The sequence below is a fragment of the Panthera tigris genome, chromosome E1, assembly GCF_018350195.1.
Source record: "Panthera tigris isolate Pti1 chromosome E1, P.tigris_Pti1_mat1.1, whole genome shotgun sequence".
In the NCBI taxonomy this organism is placed as follows: Eukaryota; Metazoa; Chordata; class Mammalia; order Carnivora; family Felidae; genus Panthera; species Panthera tigris.
Genome location: NC_056673.1, coordinates 2,463,324 through 2,473,128, shown reverse-complemented (window position 1 = coordinate 2,473,128; position 9,805 = coordinate 2,463,324). Strand labels below are relative to the sequence as shown.

Genomic DNA, 9,805 nt, shown 5'->3' with positions numbered 1-9,805 from the left:
CTTGACTTGCCCCGGCCCTCATTTCCGTTTTCTCCACACCTGGCTTCTCTAGGGTTCCAAAGATTGTCTACTTCTGGGAATTCCTGACATGCCTAGGTTCTCCAGGCCCTGGTCGCTTTCAAGTCCGGAGGACCGTGGCCTGTGGCTTCTGGCTTCTCCCCTCCCCCAGGGTTGCTGGTAGGAGAGCTGGGCCACTCCTTCACCCTGAGTCACCGCAGGCTAGGTAGGGCTGCTCCGCGCTCGGGCTCCAGCCCGTTTCTGCTGAGAGCCAAGGCCGGCTGTTTAATCCGATTACCTGAGGCCTGGGGCTTGGGCTGGGCCTGGGGCGGGATGGGGAGCAGGGTTCCCTCACGACAGCCTCTGCGACTTAGGTGGCCAGCTCTCGCTCCTGCTGGTTCTCTGCTCTGGATGCAGGCTTTGTCTCTGGCATCCACGCTGCTGACTGCTCAGTCCTGGGGGTGGGTTGTCTTGGGGTCCCTGGCTCCCTGCCTTCAGACTCCGGTTTGGAGATACAACAGGCAGTGGAGAGACCACGGTTTGGGGGCTGGAGTTGGGAGGGTTGAAGTTTTCTCACCTGGAGAAAGGGGCTGAATCATCACTTGAGCACCTGCTGGGATGACTCAGGAAACAAAAATGGCCTGCCTCCCGACTGCCTTTCTTGCCCCAGGGCCAGGTCAGGGGTTTGGAGGAGCAGTAGGCACTAGAAAAGGGTTTGGGGTAGGGGGTGGGGTGTTCCCAACTTCCTCCAGGCTCAATTGTGACCCTGAGGGCTTTTGATTCTCCTGTGCTTGATCCCATTGTGCCAAAAAATTGACTTTAAATTGCCAAAGCTCAAGAAGGGAGGGGAAGCGGATCAGAGCTACCAGGGGCGGAAGGCTCTACATCTGGGTCTTGGGTGGGGAGGGGGCGTGGTGCCCCAGGGGGAGCGTTGGGGGCTGGGAGGGCCGGGACACCTGGGTTTGCCTAAGGGAGGGGGAACGTTGGCGCCCTTAAGGAGGCGCGGTCTGCTGGGAGGGAGCGGGGAGGAGTCTGGTTAAAAGCCGTTCCCGGCCTGGCCCACCCGCCAGCCACAGACGCTGAGGCCAGGTGAGAGGGGCTGCGGCGATCCGGCCGCGGGACTCCAGGACTCCAGGGACCGGGAGCGCGACCGCGGGGCAGCGGGCTGGGTCCGGGACCCCGCGGCTTCAAGGGCCGGAGAGGGCATCCCCTCCCCTGCGGGGTACGGGGCAGCGGATTCAGCGCCTGGCTCTCCAGAGGGTGCCTGATTGGTTGGGAGCAGGCGCTCCATTCTAAAGACTCTGAACTTGGGGACGACGTAAACTTCTTAAGGCCGTGAGTTTCTCTGGGACGACTCCAGACCAGGGAGACCCTTCCGTCATCAGGACACCGGTCCTGGGCATCAGCGTTTCACTTTGGAGGGGAGGGCGTGTAGGACGCCCTCTAAAGCCTTCCCTGCACCCCACCGGCCCCCATGGCGCTTCCCGGCTCCTCACACGACCAGGCCTGGGGCTTGGAGCCGCCCGCTCCCGCTGCTCCTACCAACTCGTCCTCGGGCTGCCAGGAGCGGGAAGGCGCCGGCAGCCCGGTGGTGTCCGGGGGGCTTCCCCTGGAGAAGGTGAAGCGACCCATGAACGCGTTCATGGTGTGGAGCTCCGCGCAGCGCCGCCAGATGGCGCAGCAGAACCCAAAGATGCACAACTCGGAGATCTCCAAGCGCCTGGGCGCGCAGTGGAAGCTGCTGGGCGAGGACGAGAAGCGGCCCTTCGTGGAAGAGGCCAAGCGGCTCCGGGCGCGGCACCTGCGCGACTACCCCGACTACAAGTACCGGCCTCGGCGCAAGACCAAGAGCGCGGCCGCCGGGCCGCCCCACTTCGGCCAGGGAGGCGGCGGCGTGGCTGGCGGCGGGCCGGTCTGGGGTCCCGGGTACGCGACCACGCAGGGGAGCAGAGGCTTTGGGTACCAGCCGCCCAACTACTCGACAGCTTACCTGCCTGCCGGTTACGGGTGAGTGCCTGGGACGCGCGGTGAGGGACGGGCAGGGGCCCCGAGTACGCCCCGTGCAGCGGTCGTTCCCAGGAGAGACCGGGGGCACACCCACCCACCCCACCCCCCGGTGCCCCGTGAAGCCTGGGCCGGGAGCGCTCCGGTGGCCCAGGTTTCCCTGAAGGATGTTTCCATCCTGGCCCGATAGGGGCAGCCCCGCAGGACATACCCCCTCCCCCGGACGTGATCACGTTCTGGTTACCTGAATTTCCCGTTTCCTCCCCGCTTCTGGCCCTCCCGTGACCCGGCTTCCTCTCCCAGCCCGCGGGGCAAGGAGAGGCCAGGCCCAACTCTGCCCCTTCCTGGCCTGCTGCCCCGAAAGAGGAAAACAGGCGCAGCACGCAAGCCGGCTCCGGAGCGTGCCCCGACACGGCCGCTGCACTGCTCTTAAGCCATCCTGGGCTCTGGTTCTGAACCCGCGGTACCCAGTGGGGCCCGGAGAGCCAGGGAGAGGGGTACGTGGGTGACAGGTTCTGCCTCCGTTGGCTAGAGCTGAGGCGCCCCGCCCCCAATTGTGAGTTGGGGGGCCCTGCTGGCCCCTCCCAACCCAGAAACGCGCTCTCTAACCCCAGTGTCTCTCTCTTTGCAGCTCTTCCCACTGCAAACCAGAGGCCTCGTCGCCGTGCTCCCTCCCTCAGAGTAACCCGAGGCTCCAGGGTGAGCTGCTCCCCCACTACAGCCCCTACCTACCCCCAGGCTCCCCCACTGCGTACAACCCTCCCCTGTCAGGGACCCCCATGCCCCTGACCCACCTCTAACTCTCATGAACATGGACCTCCCAGGAACGGCTTCACTCTCCTTTTTCACCCAGAACCTCCCACCCCAGGCTGCAAACCCTTCTTTAGAACCCTGTTGGCCCACGGTTCAGAAGCCTGTGCTGCGGTTCCCTTACCCTGCCCCCAAAATACAACACGTGGTTTTTTTTAGGACGAACACAGTTTTTATGATTAAACCAGGTCTCTGAGTCTTTATTGCCCCATTTCTGTTCCCCTTCACTGCAGCAGGAACCAGCAGCCTCCACTCCCTTCCGCCTGGACCTGCCAGAGCAGGAACCTCCTCACCCCACCCTGGGGCCCTGCCTGAGTCATTCTCGTCCCCCTTCCCCACACCCTACCCAGCACTGGGGTCCTGGAGACCGTCCCAACCAGGTTCAGGGAGGGAGGCGGCCGCAAACCCCTAGTTCCTTCCACTGGCCAGACTCCGTCCTCTAGGCCATCAGGGAAGTAGGGAGATGGGGAGGACAGGGCAGACCTTGGCCCCAGAATACCTAAGTAGGAGGAATCTCAGCCAAAATAAACGAACCGGTAGTACATGCACGGGACAGCGGGCAGTAACTGCCAGACGTCAGCCTGGAAATCCCTACCCCTTCTAAGGATCTGCAGTCCCACTAAAACTCTGGCTCAGAATTTTACAGTTGCAGTGGAATGAATGATCAGAAGTCACACCAGCGGACTGGTTCGGATGAGAATGACCCTGAGGGTGGGTGGGTGGGTGGAAACGTGGAGCGGACTCCAGTAGCCGGCTCATCCCTACTGCTTTTTCTTCTGGATGGGGGCCTTGACGTTCCAGTAATAGATGAGCTGGGAAGCAATGAGGCCGTTGCAGAGGGAAGAGACCACGAAGGTTCCAGCCATGAGGGGGTCTCCGGTCTCCTAGGTGAGAGACAGCCGGGGTCACTTGAGCAGTCCTCCCTGGAGAGCCAGGAGACCAGGTTTTAGTGCCCTCTAGAGGGCAGAAGGTGCACTCACCTGAACGGAGGTGAAGATTCTGGCCAAGGAGCCCCCAAAGAGCAGAAAGACCGTGACAGCGGAGAGCTGGCCTGTGTGCCCGTTCCGGTAGTTAGTGGCTGCCTGGAGCAGCTAGGGGGGAAATGGAGACTCGGTTCTGTCATCTGAACTCTTACCACGCTCACCCCATGCAATATCCTTCTCTTGCTCCCGGTACTCACCCTCCCCCCTACTACAGCAGGCACGTTGGAGGCCTGGAGCAGGGTGACCACGGACAGGGGCGTTAGTGGTGACAGCAGGACCAGCAGGACCAGTGCATAGCACACTAGGAAAGTGACACCTGGGGGTCGGGGAGATAAGGAGTCCCGATCAACCTCTCCGGTGCTCTGGCTTCCTTCCCCAAGCGCGAGTGCCCGGCAGGGCCCCCAAGAGCCACACTCCGCTCTCGGGTAAATCCTCAGCACCTTTGGCAGTCTGTCGTCTGTAGTGCAGGACCAGGAAGCAGATGGTGACTGTCTGGAGCGTCAGGAACAGGGCTTCGCCCCAAGAGCTGCGGAGTCAAGAGTGGGGAAGAAGAAAGGCGGGCCTGGAAAGAGGCAGGGAGAGCCTCCACGGCCCGTCCATCTGGGGACACACTTCTGATCGCTCCCTGTCCTCCACAGCCCTACTGGTTTCCAAACAGCCCCCACCCGACTGACTCAGTCTAGATCCCGGGCATTCTTGGGAGGCTCACCTCCTCTCATCACGGCCACAAACAATGGCCAGATTTCCAGGAGGAAATCTTAAGGCTTCCTGCCCCTGCATCTGCCTCTCCCCAACGCCCCGTTAGAGTTGTCAGCATTCTGCCTGGGGGGTAAAGGGCAGCCCCCCTCACCTGAAGGGGAAGTTGTTGGTGATGCTGTAGACCATGGTGCCTGTCAACGCCACCAGTTCTAACATCACGGACTGAAGGCTCAACCCTTCGGCACTCTTGGCTCTCAGAATTTTGAACACCTGGGGCAGTTTTACTAAGAGAAAGGATGAGAAGGACAGGGATGAGGAGACGACATCCCGTGGGAGTGCAACTCAACAGCTACAGAGCGGCCTGGGAAGCGTGTTAACCCCGGTTCTGGTCAAGGGACCCGCCCAGTTCACAGACTCTCAGCCCTCCACCCTCATCCCCACAACTGGAAGAGAAGAGAAGATACATACCCAGCACAGACCCGGCCACAATGCCCAGACCCAGGCCTTTGCTGAGGAGAATCTTGAGACAGGGAACTGAGAAGAGAAAAAGGGGTACATGGAAGGAGGTCCCCGGCACCCAGGCCAGGGGTAAATAAAGGATTTTCATGCTCCTATGCTTGTCGCTGCTCCTTTAGACCCTGACCTACCCACACAAGGAAGCCCTGGGCTGTATGGCCCTTCCTGCTTCAAATCCTATCACTGTCAGGCAGGTGACTTTCCAAAACAGCTTATACCGTGCAGATTACAGCTAAACTTCTTGGTCTTCTGACTTCCAAGGCTCTCCATTGCAAAGCTGAGCAATGCCCAAGAGTCCTCCAAGCCTTTATTCTGAACAACTAGGATCCATTCCAAAGACAGGTCTCCCTGTCCCTCATGCCTGGTTCAGTCCCTGGCCCGCATCTTCCCATCCTGGAAGCTCTACCCGCCCAAGGAGCCTGGTTAGCCAAGTGGGAGTCATGACTTCGACCAAATCGTGTCCCAGGAGCGCGGTGGCGGACCAGGAACTGACCAGAACAGACTGGGAAGGCCTCCTAAAGGGTCTGGTGTCTGAGGTGGGCTTTGTGTGCAACTGCCCGACAGACGGAGTAAGAAGGCGGGTTGTTCCAAAAGTAAACCAAGAGCAGAAGCGGAGGGTGGAAGGAGCCTTTGAAACAAGTGTAACTTGGCCCCTGAAAGAATAGTGACCTATTAAAGACTGGAACGATTTGGTCAGATTTTAACTTTGTTTTGTAAAATTTGAGTCCCTCGGTCCGGGACCATGGCTAAAGCGCAAGCCTCACAAAGGAGTGGTTCCGCCTTCCTCCCGCCCAAATATGGCGAGCTCCCTCTAAGGAGACCGAGGCACTTCCGGCCCGGTCTGGAGTGACTTCCGCCCAGCGCTGCGGGGCCGCAGTCGCGGCCACCTAACCCGCGGTCACGCCCCGCTTACGGCCGAGGGCGCGCGAGCAGAACTTTGATAGGATGCCGAATTAAACTCACCGTGAAGCAAGTCCCACTGGACGAAAATTTGGTCGTAGCATTTCTCAGGTAAGAGAAGCGGCACCAGCACTCGTTTGAGCGGGCCGTCCGCCTCGGCCGCCATGTTGCAAAACTAGCTTCCGCCAGTCTCTCCTGGCCGCCATTGACGTACGGTGCGCATGCGCGCTCTGGACACTCCGCCCCCTACCTCCCCGCGACTAAGCTGTACCGCCCCCTGTTCCCCGCTTTTTCTTACTCCTCCCCACTTTCTGCAGCGTGAAATAGGTCTCGTCCAGAGGCCACGTTTTGGACGCGCCCTCCCCGTTCGAGTGTTGCGGCGTGCTAAGGCTGTGCGCCTGCGCAGTTCCATCTTTCGCGCCTTTGTTTACGCTTCCAATTCGGAGGCCACATTTAGCCTCCTCTCGGCGCCTCCTGCGCGGCGCCATCTTGTCTTCGCCCGGCAGACCTCGCCTTGTTCGAAGTTGAGAGAGAAGGAGCGGGAGTCTGCGAAAGGGCGTTGGGTGGGGGCGGCGTGGCTCCCCGTCTCCTGTGCTCTCGGCGTCTCCAGAAGGAACGGCGCCGGCGGGAGCAGGACGGTCGGCGCCGAAGCTGCGCGCAGGGCCCGTGTCTCTCTCTCCCCCGGTTCGCCCGGGCCTCCGAGGCTGGGTGCTTGGGCAGCTGCTGGGCCGGGACCGCGGAGCGGAAGAGGAGGCGGCGGGGAAGGCGAGCCCAGGCCCCGCGAGGCTCGGCGCATGCCCGAGGGCTCTCTCCCACCCCGTCGGCCCCGCCGCGTGCTGGGCGTGAACAGCAGCGGGGCCGGCGGGCCCAGCAGCCCCTCTTGGGAAAGGGGCCCTCGGACCGCCGGGTGGGAACGATGCCCTCCGCCCCCCAGCGCTGGGACCCCCAGCTCTCAGCCCTCCTGATGGAGGTGGGCCTGGCCGTCACACCCTGGCGGCCGGGCGCCGCCGCAGCCACCACGCTGTCGAGCGGCCGTTCTTGGCCGTACTCAGCAGGGTCACACGGGACGTCGGGGACGCGGTGGTGGTGGGGCTGCTGGGGAGACGCGCCGCGAGCAGGCCGCCCCCAGCGGGGTGGATGTTGGGCCTTATACTAGGCTACGAGACCGGAACGGTCGTGTCCTGCCCCCCCCCGGCCACTGCCCCGTGACCCTCAGTCGTGGTGCAGGCCGTGGCTGTACGGGAGGCCCTTTCTAGATTCTGGACACTGGCTGGCCTGGGGTGCCACCCACTCCCACCAGGGAGACCGCCACTGGGAGGAGTTCAGGGTCGGCTTGGTGGGTGGCTCAGGCTGGAGGCAGGTTGTTCCTAGGAGCACAGAGGGGATTTGCACGTGCAGGGCAGAGTACCCGCTGCTGCCAGGGCTGATGAAACCCTTTGCAGGTGAGAGCGGAGCACGGGCAAGGCAGAGCATTCCGTTGCTAAGGAGCCTTGGGAAGGGAAATGGCACAGGTGTGATCTCCTATGTGCTTCACCTGCATCTGCCTAACAGGATTGGAGGGGTGGGGGAACCAGAGGAGGAGGAAGGGGTGGAGGCAGACCCTCCACCAGCCTCTGCCAGGTTGGCTGCGGTGGCGGCTGGGGGGGCGAACCCGTGAGGACATGTGGTCACGCATAGTGTTTTCGTCCCTCACTAGCTGTCTCGCTCCCTGAGACTCAACCGCAGAAGGCGCAGAAAGGCACGGGACAAGAAACTCACGGCTTTTCATCCCAGCCAGAAGGACGGGGGAAAGCAAGGACAGAGGTTGGAGCAGGTTTTATTTTTCTGGGGACGGGGGAGGAGAAACTCATCACATTCAATAAACCTCTTTCCTCTCGTCCCCCCCCCCCGCCCCAGGTTGCATTATCTGTACTTTTGTTCTCAAAGACTGAGAGGGAAGGAAGGCCGCTTTGTTTCTGAGTCAGCTGAGTGGTGAGGAGTGAAGGCAGCCCCTGGGCCTCGAGCTCAGAGGGGCTGGTAGGTGGGCGGGCGTCTCCGGACGATGCAGAACGTAGCGAGCACCAGGGCGAGGAGGCCCAGGGAGACCAGGCCAATGACGAGGGGCAGCAGGAGGAACTGGTCAGTCGGACAAGGGAAACCTGGCCGAAGGGGAGGGCAGGGAGGCGTGGCGGCGGTGCTGGGGACAGGTGGGAAGAGGGTGGAGGGGAGGTGGCGCTCGTAGGGAAGTAGGGGGACTGGGGAGGAGCTCTCCTAGCTGACTCTGAGCAGTAGATAAAAGGGGAGAAGGGGACAGAGTCTTCTGGAGGACGAACACGTGCTCTATAGTTACGAGCAGCTTGAGAGAGAAAGGAAAGTTCGGGGTGGGAGCAGGGAGGCCTGGGGTGGGGCGGGGCCGACAGGGACACGGGGTGGGGGGGGGGCGGGTAAGGCAAGGAGTAGGTCTTACTTGGCCCAAAGGCCCCTGAGGGGGGCAGCTGGGCAGCCTGGAGCCTCAGGTGTAGCAGGTCAAGGCGCAGTGCTGGGGAGAGAGACAGGCTTGCGTTCCCGCAGCTGAAGCTCTGGCCCAGGGGGGCTTGGAGAGCGTGAAGGGATGAGTTCTCAACGGAGAACGTCCACTCTGGAAGAGTGAGGAAGGGTCAGCTCTGTGTCCGTGTCCCCACCCCTCGGCTCAGCCCCCCACCCCCTCGCAGGAGCGCAGGCAGCCAGTGCAAGGGACGACGGGAGGGGAGGTCACTCACGTGCCGCCTGTGGGAGGGACACGTTGTACTCCAGAGCCACGTAGCTCAGGTAGACAGCGCTCTGCTGTGGCTCCTGGGAAGGGGACCGGGAAGGCTCAGGGTGGCTGGGGAGAGTGGCGTCCGTGTCCGTGGGGTCGGGAGCACAGCGAGGGACAGGTAGGGAAAGGGCGCGTGGAGGGTGAGGGCTGAGGGTGAAGTACCTGCTTGAATCCAAAGCTGAGCTGTCCGTAGGGGAACGAGAGAAGCAGGTGGGTATGGGCACCCTCACAGTCCCCCTGCGCCTTGGTTTTGTTGGGGTTCAGCACAGAGATGCCCCAGGCCTGCAGAAGTTCAGCAGTTTCGTAAGACAACGCAGCTGTGCCATCCGAGGTCTCCTTCATCCCCACCCTGCGCCCTCCTTCACTCTTCCTTCTGAGCCACGGCCTGTGGCCTCACTGGCTTCCCCTCATGTCCACGGTCCCCGAGCTTTTACCTTTCCTCCGCCCTGGGTCGGGTACAGAATTCCGATCTGGATCTGGCTTTGGAGCCGGACGCAGGGTTGGGAGCCATTAGTCCATGTGTAGTCCCCTACAGCGCCCTTGGAGCCTGGGCTCGGGCTTGGAGGGGGTGGAGGGGGTCCCGGGTGGGGGGCACTGGTGGGGGCTCTCGGGCTGGTGGCTGTGCTGTTGTTTGTCGTCGGGTGAACTGTGGCGTTCCCGTGACTGGGGGTGGTGACCGTATGGTGGGTGGCCGTTGTGGGCTCGTGGCTGGTGGCACCCGCGGTGGTGGTTCTGTGGCTGGTGGTCGCAGGCCTTGCTGTGCTTTCTGTAGCTGTGGGTGTCACCGTGAAGGATGGCAGCAGAGTGGCCGATTTTTTGTGAGGACAGCTATTCACTGTCCCCTGGGCTTTGGGCAGAGGAACAGCCTGGTTAGCGGCCCAGGGGCGCGCTCCCCCCAGGTTCCCTCCCCTTTGGGCCTGTCTCCTTACCGACTAGAAGCCCCAACAAGGCCCCCGAGAAAACCACCACCAGCCTCATGGCAGGACAGCCTCACCCAGTCCGTCCAGGTAGGTTCAGTCAGTCCCAGCTGCTTGCTCAACCCTGTTCCCTCCGCTCTTTTGGAAAAGGAGGAATTAAGCTTATGACTTCCTGCAACTGAGACAGTGCCTGTCCCCAGCCT

General features: G+C 62.1%; 3 protein-coding genes and 1 long non-coding RNA gene across 5 annotated transcripts; 2 read left to right on the top strand and 2 right to left on the bottom strand.

Annotated features, from left to right (window-relative positions):
* Positions 1 to 1,421: 1,421 nt before the first annotated feature.
* SOX15 (SRY-box transcription factor 15) lies at positions 1,422 to 2,872 on the top strand. The gene is made up of 2 exons (XM_042967630.1): positions 1,422 to 2,004; positions 2,633 to 2,872. Exons 1-2 carry the CDS (start codon positions 1,472 to 1,474, stop codon positions 2,799 to 2,801), a joined length of 702 nt encoding a protein of 233 aa, XP_042823564.1. The 5' UTR covers positions 1,422 to 1,471; the 3' UTR covers positions 2,802 to 2,872.
* A 116-nt stretch (positions 2,873 to 2,988) lies between these two features.
* On the bottom strand, positions 2,989 to 6,140 carry MPDU1 (mannose-P-dolichol utilization defect 1). 2 transcript variants are annotated; one of them, XM_007091615.3, is made up of 7 exons: positions 5,973 to 6,140; positions 4,962 to 5,027; positions 4,645 to 4,777; positions 4,235 to 4,320; positions 3,992 to 4,110; positions 3,792 to 3,902; positions 2,989 to 3,695 (listed from the first exon to the last, which is right to left on the bottom strand). In XM_007091615.3, the coding sequence occupies exons 1-7, from the start codon at positions 6,073 to 6,075 to the stop codon at positions 3,573 to 3,575; spliced, it is 741 nt and encodes a 246-aa protein (XP_007091677.1). In that variant the 5' UTR covers positions 6,076 to 6,140; the 3' UTR covers positions 2,989 to 3,572. The 2 variants fall into 2 exon arrangements, with proteins under 2 accessions (XP_007091677.1, XP_042823563.1); XM_042967629.1 differs by lacking the exon at positions 5,973 to 6,140 and adding an exon at positions 5,228 to 5,478.
* Positions 6,058 to 7,792, top strand: LOC122233752. Its single transcript, XR_006211446.1, has 2 exons — positions 6,058 to 7,420; positions 7,606 to 7,792. It is a non-coding gene; the product is annotated as an uncharacterized LOC122233752 (long non-coding RNA).
* A 106-nt stretch (positions 7,793 to 7,898) lies between these two features.
* CD68 (CD68 molecule) lies at positions 7,899 to 9,693 on the bottom strand. Its single transcript, XM_042967628.1, has 6 exons — positions 9,615 to 9,693; positions 9,120 to 9,532; positions 8,848 to 8,967; positions 8,648 to 8,720; positions 8,356 to 8,526; positions 7,899 to 8,047 (listed from the first exon to the last, which is right to left on the bottom strand). Exons 1-6 carry the CDS (start codon positions 9,661 to 9,663, stop codon positions 7,914 to 7,916), a joined length of 960 nt encoding a protein of 319 aa, XP_042823562.1. The 5' UTR covers positions 9,664 to 9,693; the 3' UTR covers positions 7,899 to 7,913.
* Positions 9,694 to 9,805: the final 112 nt, after the last annotated feature.